Source organism: Oncorhynchus mykiss, chromosome 14, assembly GCF_013265735.2.
Source record: "Oncorhynchus mykiss isolate Arlee chromosome 14, USDA_OmykA_1.1, whole genome shotgun sequence".
NCBI classification, from domain to species: Eukaryota; Metazoa; Chordata; class Actinopteri; order Salmoniformes; family Salmonidae; genus Oncorhynchus; species Oncorhynchus mykiss.
Genome location: NC_048578.1, coordinates 26,653,672 through 26,671,906, shown reverse-complemented (window position 1 = coordinate 26,671,906; position 18,235 = coordinate 26,653,672). Strand labels below are relative to the sequence as shown.

Below are 18,235 nucleotides of genomic sequence, written 5' to 3'. Positions count from 1 at the left end.
CTCGTTGTCTCATATCTCTCTCTCTGTCTCATATCTCTCTCTCATCTCTCTCTCTCTGTCTCATATCTCTCTCTCTGTCTCATATCTCGCTCTATGTCTCATATATCGCTCTCTCTCTCTCTCTGTCTCATATCTCTCTCTTTCTGCCTCTTTATCTCTCTCTCTCTCTCTCTCTCTCTGTGTATTCTGTTTTTTCTGTGGTCCAGTTGGGAGATATAAAGAACTGGCTTCTTCATTTCTGTGTGTTCTAGTTATCTCTTGTGTAAATACATTTTTATTCCATGTACAGTTCATTCAGAAAGTATTCAGACCCTTTGACTTTTCCCCCCCAAAATGTACGTTACAGCCTTATTCTAAAATGGATTAAATACAAACAAATCCTCAGCAATCTACACTAAATACCCCATAATGACAACACAAAAACAGGTTTTTAGAAATGTTTGCTAGTCTATTAAAAATAAAAAACAGAAATACCTTATTTACATAAAAATTCAGACCTTTTGCTATGAGACTCGAAATTGAGCTCAGGTGCATCCTGTTTCTATTGATCATCCTTGAGATGTTTCTACAACTTGATTGGAGTCCACCTGTGGTAAATTCAATTGATTGGACATGATTTTGAAAAGCACCCACCTTTCTATATAAGGTCTCACAGTTGACCGAGCAAAAACCAAGCCATGAGGTCGAAGGAATTGTCCATAGAGCTCCGAGACAGGATTGTGTCGAGGCACAGATCTGGGGAAGGGTACCAAAACATTTCTGTAGCATTGAAGGTCCACAAGAACACAGTGGCCTCCATCATTCTTAAACTGAAGAATTTTGGAACCACCAATACTGGTGAGCTGGTCGCCCGGCCAAACTGAGCAATTTCGGGAGAAGGGCCTTGGTCAGGGAGGTGACCAAGAACCCGATGGTCACTCTGACAGAGCTCCAGAGTTCCTCTGTGGAGATGGGAGAACCTTCCAGAAGGACAACTATCTCTGCAGCACTCCACCAATCAGGCCTTTATGCTAGAGTGGCTAGACGGAAGCCACTCCACAGTAAGAGGCACATGACAGCCTGCTTGGAGTTTGCCAAAAGGCACCTAAAGACTCTCAGACCATGAGGAACAAGATTCTCTGGTCTGATGAAACCAAGATTTAACTCTTTGGCCTGAATGCCAAGCGTCACGTCTGGAGGAAACCTGGCACCATCCCTATGGTGAAGCATGGTGGTGGCAGCATCATGCTTGGGGATGTTTTTCAGCAGTAGGGACTGGGAAACTAGTCAGGATTGATTTCCTTCACGAAAACCTGCTCCAGAATGCTCAGGACCTCAGACTGGGGTGAAGGTTCACCTTCCAACAGGATAACGACCCTAAGCCCTTAGCCAAGACAATGCAAGAGTGGCTTCTGGACAATTTCTAAAAACCTGTTTTCGCTTTGTCATTATGGGGTGATTGTGTGCAGATTGATGAGGGGGGGGGGGGGGGGGGAACTATTTAATCAATTTTAGAACAAGACTGTAACATAGCAAAATATAGAAAAAGTCAAGGGGTCTGAATATTTTCTGAATGCACTGTTTCTATACATGTACGTATCTATACATGTACGTATCTATACATGTACATGTATACATGTACATGTACATCTATAGATACGTACATGTATAGATACGTACATCTATAGATACGTACATGTATAGATACGTACATCTATAGATACATACATCTATAGATACGTACATCTATAGATACGTACATCTATAGATGTACGTATCTATAGATGTACGTATCTATAGATGTACGTATCTATACATGTACGTATCTATAGATGTACGTATCTATAGATGTACGTATCTATAGATGTACGTATCTATACATGTACGTATCTATAGATGTACGTATCTATACATGTACGTATCTATAGATGTACGTATCTATAGATGTACGTATCTATAGATGTACGTATCTATACATGTACGTATCTATAGATGTACGTATCTATACATGTACGTATCTATAGATGTACGTATCTATACATGTACGTATCTATAGATGTACGTATCTATAGATGTACGTATCTATACATGTACGTATCTATAGATGTACGTATCTATAGATGTACGTATCTATACATGTACGTATCTATAGATGTACGTATCTATACATGTACGTATCTATACATGTACGTATCTATACATGTACGTATCTATAGATGTACGTATCTATACATTTACGTATCTATAGATGTACGTATCTATAGATGTACGTATCTATACATGTACGTATCTATACATGTACGTATCTATAGATGTACGTATCTATAGATGTACGTATCTATAGATGTACGTATCTATAGATGTACGTATCTATACATGTACGTATCTATAGATGTACGTATCTATAGATGTACGTATCTATAGATGTACGTATCTATACATGTACGTATCTATAGATGTACGTATCTATAGATGTACGTATCTATACATGTACGTATCTATAGATGTACGTATCTATAGATGTACGTATCTATACATGTACGTATCTATACATGTACGTATCTATACATGTACGTATCTATAGATGTACGTATCTATACATGTACGTATCTATAGATGTACGTATCTATACATGTACGTATCTATAGATGTACGTATCTATACATGTACGTATCTATAGATGTACGTATCTATAGATGTACGTATCTATAGATGTACGTATCTATACATGTACGTATCTATAGATGTACGTATCTATACATGTACGTATCTATACATGTACGTATCTATAGATGTACGTATCTATAGATGTACGTATCTATAGATGTACGTATCTATACATGTACGTATCTATAGATGTATGTATCTATAGATGTACGTATCTATACATGTACGTATCTATAGATGTACGTATCTATACATGTACGTATCTATAGATGTACGTATCTATACATGTACGTATCTATAGATGTACGTATCTATAGATGTACGTATCTATACATGTACGTATCTATACATGTATGTATCATTGTACACTGAGTGGGCAAAAGATGAAGAACAGTGGTCTTTCCATGACACAGACTGACCAGGTGACTACAGGTGAAAGCTATGATCCCTTATTGATGTCACTTGTTAAATCCACTTCAATCAGTGTAGATGAAGGGGAGGAATCAGGTTAATGAAGGATTTATAAGCCATCAGACAATTGAGACTTGGATTGTGTATGTGTGCCATTCAGAGGGTGAATGGGCAAGACAAAATATTTAAGGGTCTTTGAACGAGGTATGGAAGTAGGTGCCAGGCGCACTTGTTTGAGTGTGTGAGGAACTGCAATGCTGCTGGGTTTTTCATGCTCAACAGTTTCCCATGGATCAAGAATGGTCCACCACCCAAAAGACATCCAGCCAACTTGACACAACTGTGGGAAGCTTTGGAGTCAACATGGACCAGCGTCCCTGTGGAACGTTTTTGACACCTTGTAGAGTCCGGCCTAACTAAATATTAGGAAGGGGTTCTTAATGTTTGGTGAACTCAGTGTATATATCTGTTGTGTTGTCATTGTCTCTATAATCCAGCTGGACAGGTTCAAGGAGCCTCCAGCGTTCGGACCCATGTGTGACCTGCTGTGGGCCGACCCACTGGAGGACTTTGGCAACGAGAAGACACAAGAATACTTCGGCCACAACACCGTCAGGGGCTGCTCCTACTTCTACAGGTAAACACAGAGACACTGACACGGCGACGCACCTACGCAGGCACACACACACACACACACTTCTAACGCAGGTGAGATCCAGTGTGATCTGTTGGCGTGATGTACAGGAGAAAGGTGTGGTACTGGAGGGGAGATGAAGGAGGGGAAACATGTTGTACTAGTTGACTACAAGCTGATTCAGAGATCCAACAACCAAAGAAACATTTGGATTTGTGGAACAGCTGTAACACTGGCCAGTTATCTCACAGATCCACACACACAGTTTCAGCGCTAAGCCATATCCCACAATCCCTAGGGAGACTGCACCGTTCTGTTTCCATGACGACTGGCTACTACTGCCAGATTGGGGAGTGATATTAAGATACAGTGAGGGAAAGAGAGCAAGAGGGAGGGGGAGTGAGGGAGGAAAAAGAGATGAATAAAATGAGAGACCAGAGGATTGACGTGATGGATAGTTGAGACTGTTGTTATTATATGGTGCTAAACAATATGGAGCCTACACCAGTCTACTGAGAAACATACAGTGCCCTCCTACTAGATCTGGTTCTGCTGTTTTTATTAGGGGCTCAATGATGACCCCTGGTGGTCATTCAATGTAAACTGTTTCAGACTATCCTCGTCTGATATAGTGCAGGGGTGTTCAGAATCAAATGTCTCTTGCTCTCATGTACACACACATTGATTCATACACAGCATAGTTTGGCTACTTCACTATGATGTTTTGATTTACACAGAGAGACACTAACACTCTCTCTCTCTCGCTCTCTCTCCAGTTACCCTGCGGTGTGTGAGTTTCTACAGACCAACAACTTATTGTCTGTCATCAGAGCACATGAAGCGCAGGATTCTGGGTAAGAGAAGTCCTACTTCTTTTTGGGTCATTGACAAACTGTCATTCTTCACATGGTGAGTGACAGAGTGACATTAAAGGGCTCTAACCTAATGTATTACCTTTAAAACATTCACCTGTCCACCCCAGTGTGTGTTGATTGATCCAGGGGTGGGGGTTGTGATGGCAACACAAACGGTTCAGTCCACCGATACAGCAGCGCAAGGTTTCATAATCAAATCAGTCAATTTATAAACAGTTATCCATCGTCAAGGCGAACTTAACCACACAACAACCATATATTTAACCCTACACCCCTGACGGTTGAATCCCCAATCTATGTAACTCTACTCCGTATCCCAATCCCTCGACCGTTTCCCTGTTCAGGTACCGGATGTACAGAAAGAGTCAGACGACAGGCTTCCCCTCCCTCATCACCATCTTCTCAGCACCTAACTACCTGGACGTCTACAACAACAAAGGTCAGGCACACGCGCACACACACACACACACACACACACACACACACACACACACACACACACACACACACAGACAGACAGACAGACAGACAGACAGACAGACAGACAGACAGACAGACAGACAGACAGACAGACAGACAGACAGACAGACAGACAGACAGACAGACAGTGTGTAACAGGCCTGCCCTCAGACAGACAGACAGTGTGTAACAGGCCTGCCCTCAGACAGACAGACAGACAGACAGTGTGTAACAGGCCTGCCCTCAGACAGACAGACAGTGTGTAACAGGCCTGCCCTCAGACAGACAGACAGTGTGTAACCGGCCTGCCCTCAGACAGACAGACAGTGTGTAACAGGCCTGCCCTCAGACAGACAGACAGTGTGTAACAGGCCTGCCCTCAGACAGACAGACAGTGTGTAACAGGCCTGCCCTCAGACAGACAGACAGTGTGTAACAGGCCTGCCCTCAGACAGACAGACAGTGTGTAACAGGCCTGCCCTCTCTCATTCTCTCACAGCGGCGGTTCTGAAGTATGAGAACAACGTGATGAACATCCGGCAGTTCAACTGTTCCCCTCATCCCTACTGGCTGCCCAACTTCATGGATGTCTTCACCTGGTCCCTGCCCTTCGTTGGAGAGAAAGGTGGGGAAAACGACCACTCTGAATATGTTCTCTCTCTTATTCTCTCTCTCTGACCCTCTCTCTTATTCTCTCTCTCTGACCCTCTCTCTTATTTTCTCTCTCTGACCCTCTCTCTTATTTTCTCTCTCTGACCCTCTCTCTTATTCTCTCTCTCTTATTCTCTCTCTCTGACCCTCTCTCTTATTCTCTGAATCTCTCTCTCTTATTCTCTCTCTCTGACCAACCCTCTATCTTACTCTCTCTCTCTGACCAACCCTCTTATTCTCTCTCTTATTCTCTGACCCTCTCTCTTATTCTCTCTCTCTGACCCTCTCTCTTATTCTCTGAATCTCTCTCGCTCTTATTCTCTATCTCTGAATCTCTCTCTTATTCTCTCTCGCTCTCTCTGACCCTCTCTCTTATTCTCTCTCTCCAACCCTCTCTCTTATTCTCTGAATCTCTCTCTCTTATTTTCTCTCTCTGACCCTCTCTCTTATTCTCTCTCTCTGACCCTCTCTCTTATTCTCTGAATCTCTCTCGCTCTTATTCTCTATCTCTGAATCTCTCTCTTATTCTCTCTCTCTCTCTGACCCTCTCCCTTATTTTCTCTCTCTGACCCTCTCTCTTATTCTCTCTCTCTGACCCTCTCTCTTATTCTCTCTCTCTGACCCTCTCTCTTATTCTCTATCTCTGAATCTCACTCTGTGACTAACTCTCTCTCTCTGACCCTCTCCCTTATTTTCTCTCTCTGACCCTCTCTCTTATTCTCTCTCTCTGACCCTCTCTCTTATTCTCTCTCTCTTATTCTCTCTCTCTGAATCTCACTCTGTGACTCTGTAACTCTCTCTCTCTCTGACCCTCTCTCTTATTCTCTCTCTCTGACCCTCTCTCTTATTCTCTCTCTCTGACCCTCTCTCTTATTCTCTCTCTCTGAATCTCACTCTGTGACTAACTCTCTCTCTCTCTCTCTGGACCTTTTTTGGAACACCATTATTTTTGTCTTACTGAGATTCAATGTCAAGGCCCAGGTCTGAAATAATCTGTGCAGAAGATCTAGGTGCTGCTGTAGGCCCTCTGGGCTCGGGACAGATGCAACAGATCATCTGCAAACAATATACATTTTTCTTCAGAGTCTCTCTCTCATATTGACTGTGCCCTCTCTCTCGCTCCACAGTGACAGAGATGCTGGTGAATGTTCTCAGTATCTGTTCAGATGATGAGCTCATGGAGAATGACGGAGAGGAAGAGGTCTATGATGGTAATCATATCTTTATAAATAGATACACATGGGAAGACCTGTTACATCCCAAATGGGACACAGACACTTTGATTGGTTCCATTTTTATGTCTATTCAACCTTCCTTTTCACTTCCTTGTTATTGGTGTCCCATGTTTTACTCCTCTGTGATTGGTTCCCTCCAGCCAATGCAGCGGCAGCTAGGAAAGAGGTGATCAGGAACAAGATCCGTGCCATAGGGAAGATGGCCAAAATGTTCCAAGTTTTACGGTGAGTGAGTTTATATTTACAGAGGCTTATGAAAGTATTCACCCCCTTGGCATTTTTCCTATTTTGTTGCCTTACAACCTGGAATTAAAATAGATTTTTTTGGGGGGTTTGTGTCATTTTATTTACACACCATGCCTACCACTTTGAAGATGCAAAATATTTGTTATTGTGAAACGATAACGGAATCGTTAAAACGGAAAACTTGAGCGTGCATAACTATTCACCCCCCCAAAGTCAATACTTTGTAGAGACACCTTTTGCAGTAATTACAGCTGCAAGTCTCTTGGGGTATGTCTCTGTAAGGTTGGCACATCTAGCCACTGGGATTTTTGTCCATTCTTCAAGACAAAACTGCTTCAGCTCCTTCAAGATGGAAAGGTTCCACTGGTGTACAGCAATCTTTACGTCATACCACAGATTCTCAATTGGATTGAGGTCTGGGCTTTGACTAGGCCATTCCAAGCCATTTAAATGTTTCCCCTTAAACCACTGAAGTTTTGCTTTAGCAGTATGCTTAGGGTCATTGTCCTGCTGGAAGATGAACATCCGTCACAGTCTCAAATCCCTGGGAGACTGAAACAGGTTTCCCTCAAGAATTTCCCTGTGTATATAGTGTCCTCCATCATTCCTTAAATTCTGACCAGTTTCCCAGTCCCTGCCGATGAAAAACATCCCCACAGCATGATGCTGCCACCACCATGCTTCTCTGTGGGGGATGGTTCTCGGGGTGATGAGAGGTGTTGGGTTTGCACCAGACATAGTGTTTTCCTTGATGTCCAAAAAGCTCAATTTTAGTCTCATCTGACCAGAGTACCTTCCTTCTTCCATATGTTTGGGGAATCTCCCACATGCCTTTTGGTGATCACCAAACGTGTTTGCTTATTTTTTTCTTTAAGCAATGACTTTTTTCCTGATCACTCTTCCATAAAGCCCAGCTCAGTGGAGTGTACGGCTTAAAGTGGTCCTATGGACAGATACTCCAATCTCCGCTGTGGAGCTTTGCAGCTACTTCAGGTTATCTTTGGTCTCTTTGTTGCCTCTCTGATTTAATGCCCTCCTTGCCTGGTTTGTGAGTTTTGGTGGGCAGCCCTCTTTTTGTGTGGTGCCCTCTCTTTGCAGGTTTGTGTGGTGCCCTCTCTTTGCAGGTTTGTGTGGTGCCCTCTCTTTGCAGGTTTGTGTGGTGCCATACTCTTTCCTTTTTTCTTTTTTTTTGTAACAGTATTTTTATTGGAATTTTACTATTTTCAGCCCTATTAAGAGATACAACAATAGAGACAAAGCACACAGAAAAAAACAAGAAAAACAGCACCCACTTACACATATCTATGCGTATATATATATATACAGTGCCTTGCGAAAGTATTCGGCCCCCTTGAACTTTGCGACCTTTTGCCACATTTCAGGCTTCAAACATAAAGATATAAATCTGTATTTTTTTGTGAAGAATCAACAACAAGTGGGACACAATCATGAAGTGGAACGACATTTATTGGATATTTCAAACTTTTTTAACAAATCAAAAACTGAAAAATTGGGCGTGCAAAATTATTCAGCCCCCTTAAGTTAATACTTTGTAGCGCCACCTTTTGCTGCGATTACAGCTGTAAGTCGCTTTGGGTATGTCTCTATCAGTTTTGCACATCGAGAGACTGAATTTTTTTTCCCATTCCTCCTTGCAAAACAGCTCGAGCTCAGTGAGTTTGGATGGAGAGCATTTGTGAACAGCAGTGTTCAGTTCTTTCCACAGATTCTCGATTGGATTCAGGTCTGGACTTTGACTTGGCCATTCTAACACCTGGATATGTTTATTTTTGAACCATTCCATTGTAGATTTTGCTTTATGCTTTGGATCATTGTCTTGTTGGAAGACAAATCTCCATCCCAGTCTCAGGTCTTTTGCAGACTCCATCAGGTTTTCTTCCAGAATGGTCCTGTATTTGGCTCCATCCATCTTCCCATCATTTTAACCATCTTCCCTGTCCCTGCTGAAGAAAAGCAGGCCCAAACCATGATGCTGCCACCACCATGTTTGACAGTGGGGATGGTGTGTTCAGCTGTGTTGCTTTTACGCCAAACATAACGTTTTGCATTGTTGCCAAAAAGTTCAATTTTGGTTTCATCTGACCAGAGCACCTTCTTCCACATGTTTGGTGTGTCTCCCAGGTGGCTTGTGGCAAACTTTAAACGACACTTTTTATGGATTTAAGAAATGGCTTTCTTCTTGCCACTCTTCCATAAAGGCCAGATTTGTGCAATATACGACTGATTGTTGTCTTATGGACAGAGACTCCCACCTCAGCTGTAGATCTCTGCAGTTCATCCAGAGTGATCATGGGCCTCTTGGCTGCATCTCTGATCAGTCTTCTCCTTGTATGAGCTGAAAGTTTAGAGGGACGGCCAGGTCTTGGTAGATTTGCAGTGGTCTGATACTCCTTACATTTCAATATTATCGCTTGCACAGTGCTCCTTGGGATGTTTAAAGCTTGGGAAATCTTTTTGTATCCAAATCCGGCTTTAAACTTCTTCACAACAGTATCTCGGACCTGCCTGGTGTGTTCCTTGTTCTTCATGATGCTCTCTGCGCTTTTAACGGACCTCTGAGACTATCACAGTGCAGGTGCATTTATACGGAGACTTGATTACACACAGGTGGATTGTATTTATCATCATTAGTCATTTAGGTCAACATTGGATCATTCAGAGATCCTCACTGAACTTCTGGAGAGAGTTTGCTGCACTGAAAGTAAAGAGGCTGAATAATTTTGCATGCCCAATTTTTCAGTTTTTGAATTGTTAAAAAAGTTTGAAATATCCAATAAATGTCGTTCCACTTCATGATTGTGTCCCACTTGTTGTTGATTCTTCACAAAAAAATACAGATTTATATCTTTATGTTTGAAGCCTGAAATGTGGCAAAAGGTCGCAAAGTTCAAGGGGGCCGAATACTTTCGCAAGGCACTGTATATATATATACATATATACATACATACATATACATACATACACCCATGCATATGCACACATATACGCGCACGCACACATACACACCCATACATACGTACACCATTTTCCTATTCCCGCTCGGTGCTTCTCTCACCCAATCACCATCATTGCGTCTCTCAATACATACATTTTAAACAAACTTACAAACAGAAATTAAACAAAAAAGCTCAGTTTAAACCAAGAGGTTAGGTTCCACACATGGAACGTACAGTGTAGTTCTGAAATACATAGATCCTTGCCATTCTAAGAGAATCCTTGCAGCATAATAGCTGATACCTCAGGTTCTAGGCAATTTAGATAAGGTTTCCATACTTTGTAGAACTGGTCTGTTTTAGAATGCAATGTACATGTCAGATATTCCAGAGGCACCCATTCAAATAGTATCTTATGCCAATCTTTAATAGAAGGAACCTTATCACTAATCCACTGTAAAAGGATGTTTTTCCTCGCTGCGAAGGTAAGGATGTTGTCTTTCCTTTTTTTAACAATGCTCTGTGGGATGTTCAAAGTTTCTGATATTCTTTTTTATAACCCAACCCTGATCTGTACTTCTCCACAACTTTGTCCTTGACCTGTTTGGAGAGCTCCTTGGTCTTCATGGTGCCCCTTGCTTTAAAAAAAAATAACTTTATTGAATTAGGCAAGTCAGGTAAGAACAAATTCTTATTTACAATGACGGCCTAGGAACAGTGGGTTTACTGCCTTGTTCAGGAGCAGTATGACACATTTTTAGCTTGTCAGTTCAGGGATTCTATCTAGCAACCTTTTGGTTACTGGCCCAACGCTCTAACCACTAGGCTACCTGCCACCTCTGCTTAGTGGTGTTGCAGACTCTGGGGCTCTGGGCTTGTGCAAGTTCTCCCACTTAAAAAGATGAGAGGCCTGTAATTTTCATAATAGGTACACTTCTACTATGACAGACAAAATGAGGGGAAAAAATCCAGAAAATGACATTGTAGGATTCTAAATGAATTTATTTGCAAATTATGGTGGAAAATAAGTATTTGGTCAATAACAAAAGTTTATCTCAATACTTTGTTTACATACCCTTTGTTGGCAATGACAGAGGTCAAATGTTTTCTGTAAGTCTTCACAAGATTTTCACACACTGTTGCTGGTATTTTGGCCCATTCCTCCATGCAGATCTCCTCTAGAGCAGTGATGTTTTGGGGCTGTTGCTGGGCAACATGGACTTTCAACTCCCTCCAAAGATTTTCTATGGGGTTGAGATCTGGAGACTGGCTAGGACACTCCAGGCCCTTGAAATGCTTCTTGCGAAGCCACTCCGTCGTTGCCCGGGCGGTGTGTTTGGGATCATTGTCATGCTGAAAGACCCAGCCACGTTTCATCTTCAATGCCCATGCTGATGGAAGGAGGTTTTCACTCTAAATCTCATGGTACATGGCCCCATTCATTCTTTCCTTTACACGGATCAGTCGTCCTGGTCCCTTTGCAGAAAAACAGCCCCAAAGCATGATGTTTCCACCCCCATGCTTCACAGTAGGTATGGTGTTCTTTGGATGCAACTCAGCATTCTTTGTCCTCCAAACACGACGAGTTGAGTTTTTACCAAAAAGTTTTATTTTGGTTTCATCTGACCATATGACATTCTCCCAATCTTCTTCTGGATCATCCAAATGCTCTCTAGCAAATACATTCATTAAAAATCCTACAATGTGATTCTCTGGATTTTTTTTCTCATTTTGTCTGTCATAGTTGAAGTGTACCTATGATGAAAATTACAGGCCTCTCTCATCTTTTTAAGTGGGAGAACTTGCACAATTGGTGGCTGACTAAATACTTTTTTGCCCCACTGTATGTGGACATTATATACTTTACTGTATATAGACTTTTCTATTGTGTTATTGACTGTACATTTGTTTATTCCATGTGTGTTGTTGTTGGTGTCACACTGCTTTATCTTGGCCAGGTCGCAGTTGTAAATGAGAACTTGTTCTCAACTGGCCTACCTGGTTAAATAAAGGTGTTCTCAACTGGCTTACCTGGTTAAATAAAGGTGTTCTCAACTGGCCTACCTGGTTAAATAAAGGTGTTCTCAACTGGCTTACCTGGTTAAATAAAGGTGTTCTCAACTGGCTTACCTGGTTAAATAAAGGTGTTCTCAACTGGCCTACCTGGTTAAATAAAGGTGTTCTCAACTGGCCTACCTGGTTAAATAAAGGTGTTCTCAACTAGCCTACCTGGTTAAATAAAGGTGTTCTCAACTGGCCTACCTGGTTAAATAAAGGTGTTCTCAACTGGCCTACCTGGTTAAATAAAGGTGTTCTCAACTAGCCTACCTGGTTAAATAAAGGTGTTCTCAACTGGCTTACCTGGTTAAATAAAGGTGTTCTCAACTGGCCTACCTGGTTAAATAAAGGTGTTCTCAACTGGCCTACCTGGTTAAATAAAGGTGTTCTCAACTAGCCTACCTGGTTAAATAAAGGTGTTCTCAACTAGCCTACCTGGTTAAATAAAGGTGTTCTCAACTGGCCTACCTGGTTAAATAAAGGTGTTCTCAACTGGCCTACCTGGTTAAATAAAGGTGTTCTCAACTGGCCTACCTGGTTAAATAAAGGTGTTCTCAACTGGCCTACCTGGTTAAATAAAGGTGTTCTCAACTGGCCTACCTGGTTAAATAAAGGTGTTCTCAACTGGCTTACCTGGTTAAATAAAGGTGTTCTCAACTGGCCTACCTGGTTAAATAAAGGTGTTCTCAACTGGCCTACCTGGTTAAATAAAGGTGTTCTCAACTGGCCTACCTGGTTAAATAAAGGTGAAATAAAAAATAAAAATAAAAAATGTAACTAATAATATGACTTCTGAAGGTAATTGGTTGTAATCTTATTTAGGGCTTCATAGCAAAGGGGGTGAATACATATGTATGCACCACTTTTCAGGTTTTAATTTTTTATGAAAGTTATTTTTTTCATTTCACTTCATGCCAAGGGGGATCAATGCTTTTGCAAGGCACTGCAAGTGTCCGAATGTGTGTAGAAGCATGTGAGACTGTGTATGTTCGTTTCTAATGTATGTGTGTGTGTGTTTTAGGGAGGAGAGTGAGAACGTACTGACCCTGAAGGGACTGACACCCACTGGCATGCTGCCCAGCGGAGTTCTGTCTGGAGGCAAGCAGACTCTGCAGAGCGGTGAGTACACACACGCACGCACGCACGCACACACACACACACATATACACACCCCTCCACACACATACAGACACTGGCAAACAGGCCCACACACACATTCCCACTTTCTCACAAACGTTCTCTCTGTCTGCCTCTCTCTCTGCATCTGCCTATCTTTCTGCCTCTGCCTCTCTCTCTGCCTCTGCCTCTCTCTCTGCCTCTGCCTCGCTCTCTGCGTCTGCCTCTCTCTGCCCCTGCCTCTCTCTCTGCCTCTGCCTCGCTCTCTGCGTCTGCCGCTCTCTGCGTCTGCCTCTCTCTGCCTCTGCCTCTCTCTCTGCATCTGCCTCTCTCTGCCTCTGCCTCTCTCTGCCTCTCTCTCTGCATCTGCCTCTCTCTCTGCCTCTCTCTCCCTCTGTCTCTGCCTCTCTTTCCAGCTCTGTCTCTGTCTCTCTGCCTGACTGTCTCTGTCTCCCTCTAATTTGCTCTGCCTCTCTCGCTCTGCTGCTCTGCCTCACTCTCTCGCTCTGCGTCTCTCTCTCTCTGCCGCTCTGCCTCTTGCTCTCTCGCTCGCTCTGCCTCTCTCTCGCTCGCTCTGCCTCACTCTTGCTCTCTCGCTCTGCCTCTCTCTCGCTCTGCCTCTCTCTCTGCCTCGCTCTGCCTCTCTCTAACGCTCTCTCTACCTCTATTCCATGTTCGTCCTCTGTCAATCACTCCGTCACTCCTCACCTCACTACAGCTGATAGTACTTATAGCCTGGTATATGTGTGTGTGAGCTAACGCTAGCTAATGAATGTGCTAACACCAGACACCCTCAGCACTGAAGGCTGCAGTGCTGCTGTGAGGGTTTTGCATGAATAACCCTCACCCTTCTCTCACTCTCACTCTCTTCCTTCCTCCATCTCTCTCGCCATCCTCAGCTACCATTGAGGCCATTGAAGCCATCGATCCTGTTGAGGACTCAGAAGGTAAATTCCCTCATTCATCAACAATTAGAGTGAGTGTGTGTGTGAGATAATGAAAGAGGGGGATGAGGAATGGTGACCCATCTATGCCATACACTTACCCACAATGCATTGAGCTCTTCTAACAGCACTGCTCATGGTGAAGCATGACTCTTATTCTTTCTCTGCCTCACACACACACAGACTTCCCCACACAGTACGACAAAGTGACTAATCATGAGTGTGTGTCGGCTGGGGGAGGAATCTGACCCTACGATAACTCTAATATTGTCCCTACACACATTTTTTGTTTTACCTTTATTTAACTAGGCAAGTCAGTTAAGAACAAATTCTTATTTTCAATGACGGCCTAGGAACAGTGGGTTAACTGCCTGTTCAGGGGCAGAATGACAGATTTATACCTTGTCAGCTCGGGGGTTTGAACTTGCAACCTTCCGGTTACTAGTCCAATGCTCTAACCACTAGGCTACCCTGCCTCCCAAATACATCATCCCTACACAAATACATCGTCCATACACAACCCCTGCTATTTGGTTTTGTGCTGTGTGGAGCTTGTGGAGTTTTGCATTGGAAATGTGATGTTCCATGATCGACCACATTGTAAAAAAAACACAAGACTTGTACTAACCTTATCTTGTACTAACCTGGTTATCGTGTGTAGGAATTTCTTATCGTGCACTAAACTGGTTATCGTGTGTAGGAATTTCTTATCGTGCACTAAACTGGTTATCGTGTGTAGGAATTTCTTATCGTGCACTAAACTGGTTATCGTGTGTAGGAATTTCTTATCGTGCACTAAACTGGTTATCGTGTGTAGGAATTTCTTATCGTGCACTAGACTGGTTATCGTGTGTAGGAATTTCTTATCGTGCACTAAACTGGTTATCGTGTGTAGGAATTTCTTATCGTGCACTAGACTGGTTATCGTGTGTAGGAATTTCTTATCGTGCACTAAACTGGTTATCGTGTGTAGGAATTGCTTATCTTGTATGTAGCAGCAGGGTTGGGATCAATTCCATTTAAATTTCAGCCAATTCAGAAAGTAAACCAAATTCTAAATGTTCTTTAAGCATTGAAGAGATTTGGAAATGGAATTTCAATGTACCTCCCTGAATTGACTGGAATTTAAATGGAATTCACCTCAACCCTGGTAGCAAGTGCACTGTAACTACATTGTGTGTGTACAGTGCCTTGCGAAAGTATTCGGCCCCCTTGAACTTTGCGACCTTTTGACACATTTCAGGCTTCAAACATAAAGATATAAAACTGTATTTTTTTGTGAAGAATCAACAACAAGTGGGACACAATCATGAAGTGGAACGACATTTATTGGATATTTCAAACTTTTTTAACAAATCAAAAACTGAAAAATTGGGCGTGCAAAATTATTCAGCCCCCTTAAGTTAATACTTTGTAGCGCCACCTTTTGCTGCGAATACAGCTGTAAGTCGCTTGGGGTATGTCTCTATCAGTTTTGCACATCGAGAGACTGACATTTTTTCCCATTCCTCCTTGCAAAACAGCTCGAGCTCAGTGAGGTTGGATGGAGAGCATTTGTGAACAGCAGTTTTCAGTTCTTTCCACAGATTCTCAATTGGATTCAGGTCTGGACTTTGACTTGGCCATTCTAACACCTGGATATGTTTATTTTTGAACCATTCCATTGTAGATTTTGCTTTATGTTTTGGATCATTGTCTTGTTGGAAGACAAATCTCCGTCCCAGTCTCAGGTCTTTTGCAGACTCCATCAGGTTTTCTTCCAGAATGGTCCTGTATTTGGCTCCATCCATCTTCCCATCAATTTTAACCATCTTCCCTGTCCCTGCTGAAGAAAAGCAGGCCCAAACCATGATGCTGCCACCACCATGTTTGACAGTGGGGATGGTGTGTTCAGCTGTGTTGCTTTTACGCCAAACATAACGTTTTGCATTGTTGCCAAAAAGTTCAATTTTGGTTTCATCTGACCAGAGCACCTTCTTCCACATGTTTGGTGTGTCTCCCAGGTGGCTTGTGGCAAACTTTAACCGACACTTTTTATGGATATCTTTAAGAAATTGCTTTCTTCTTGCCACTCTTCCATAAAGGCCAGATTTGTGCAATATACGACTGATTGTTGTCCTATGGACAGAGTCTCCCACCTCAGCTGTAGATCTCTGCAGTTCATCCAGAGTGATCATGGGCCTCTTGGCTGCATCTCTGATCAGTCTTCTCCTTGTATGAGCTGAAAGTTTAGAGGGACGGCCAGATCTTGGTAGATTTGCAGTGGTCTGATACTCCTTCCATTTCAATATTATCGCTTGCACAGTGCTCCTTGGGATGTTTAGAGCTTGGGAAATATTTCTGTATCCAAATCCGGCTTTAAACTTCTTCACAACAGTATCTCGGACCTGCCTGGTGTGTTCCTTGTTCTTCACGATGCTCTCTGCGCTTTTAACGGACCTCTGAGACTATCACAGTGCAGGTGCATTTATACGGAGACTTGATTACACACAGGTGGATTGTATTTATCATCATTAGTCATTTAGGTCAACATTGGATCATTCAGAGATCCTCACTGAACTTCTGGAGAGAGTTTGCTGCACTGAAAGTAAAGGGGCTGAATAATTTTGCACGCCCAATTTTTCAGTTTTTGATTTGTTAAAAAAGTTTGAAGTATCCAATAAATGTCGTTCCACTTCATGATTGTGTCCCACTTGTTGTTGATTCTTCACAAAAAAATACAGTTTTATATCTTTATGTTTGAAGCCTGAAATGTGGCAAAAGGTCGCAAAGTTCAAGGGGGCCGAATACTTTCGCAAGGCACTGTATTACACGAGCGTGAGGATATGTGTGTGTGTATTAGATGAGTCTGTAACTGAGTTGTGGTCTGCCTCCCCAGCGATCCGAGGCTTCTCTCCTCAACATAAGATCAATAGCTTTGCGGAGGCCAAGGGTCTGGACCGGATCAACGAGCGCATGCCCCCTCGGCGTGACGCCGTCAACAGTGTGGGTGTCTCCATGGGCCGCATGAACATGGGGGAGCCCAACGGCACCGACAACAACAGCAATATACAGTGATGGACACACACACATTTATACATAAACACTAATAAACACACTTATATATAAAGTACATACCCACACATACACACATTTATACATAAACACTAATACACACAGATATAAAGTACATACCCACACATACACACATTTATACATAAACACTAATACACACAGATATAAGGTACACACCCACACATACACACATTTGACTTACACACTTAAAGTAAAACACACTTACGGTAAACATACTTAGACATGCACTTAAACAAGGATCATACAGAACACACAGTCAACATATAGACCTACACGTACACAGTAATGGTACACACACCATCCTCCTCCCCCTCCCCTGGCCTGTTGCTCCCCAGCCCTTCTCTCTACCCGTTTGACAAGACTGTGCCATGGATGGATCAGACCTCCTATCGGATAAACTGTGCTGCAGGTTCCATCACTCCCTGACCTGGTCACACACTACTACAGACCCCTGACCTGACCACCTGACCACACTACACTACGGAACACTCTACTGGACGTTCTGGAACACTCCAATGCAAAACAAAGAGATAATGTTCTGTTCTAATTGTGTAGTGGGGCTGACTGGGGGACAGATGTTACCTTTCTGTTATGTTGGGGGCAGAGGGAGGGTGGGGCTGACTGGGGGACCGATGTTACCTTTCTGTTATGTTGGGGGCAGAGGGAGGGTGGGGCTGACTGGGGGACAGATGTTACCTTTCTGTTATGTTGGGGGCAGAGGGAGGGTGGGGCTGACTGGGGGACAGATGTTACCTTTCTGTTATGTTGGGGGCAGAGGGAGGGTGGGGCTGACTGGGGGACCGATGTTACCTTTCTGTTATGTTGGGGGCAGAGGGAGGGTGGGGCTGACTGGGGGACAGATGTTACCTTTCTGTTATGTTGGGGGCAGAGGGAGGGTGGGGCTGACTGGGGGACAGATGTTACCTTTCTG

The 18,235-nt window shown here is 43.0% G+C and overlaps 1 protein-coding gene across 4 annotated transcripts in view; it reads left to right on the top strand.

The window, feature by feature from the left end:
- ppp3cb (protein phosphatase 3, catalytic subunit, beta isozyme) overlaps window positions 1-17,963 on the top strand; it is a 44,273-nt gene extending 26,310 nt beyond the window's left edge. For 2 of the 4 annotated variants that reach the window (XM_036943187.1, XM_036943190.1), the window contains 9 exons: window positions 3,555-3,694; window positions 4,468-4,545; window positions 4,911-5,005; window positions 5,525-5,650; window positions 6,804-6,887; window positions 7,052-7,136; window positions 13,191-13,288; window positions 14,185-14,232; window positions 17,108-17,961. In XM_036943187.1, coding sequence (XP_036799082.1) covers window positions 3,555-3,694; window positions 4,468-4,545; window positions 4,911-5,005; window positions 5,525-5,650; window positions 6,804-6,887; window positions 7,052-7,136; window positions 13,191-13,288; window positions 14,185-14,232; window positions 17,108-17,286 — 933 coding nt within the window. In that variant the 3' untranslated portion in view covers window positions 17,287-17,961. Of the gene's footprint in view, window positions 1-3,554; window positions 3,695-4,467; window positions 4,546-4,910; window positions 5,006-5,524; window positions 5,651-6,803; window positions 6,888-7,051; window positions 7,137-13,190; window positions 13,289-14,184; window positions 14,233-17,107 lie in introns of all 4 variants that reach the window. The other 2 variants (XM_036943188.1, XM_036943189.1) reach the window with 2 other exon arrangements.
- The last annotated feature ends 272 nt before the right edge of the window (window positions 17,964-18,235 follow it).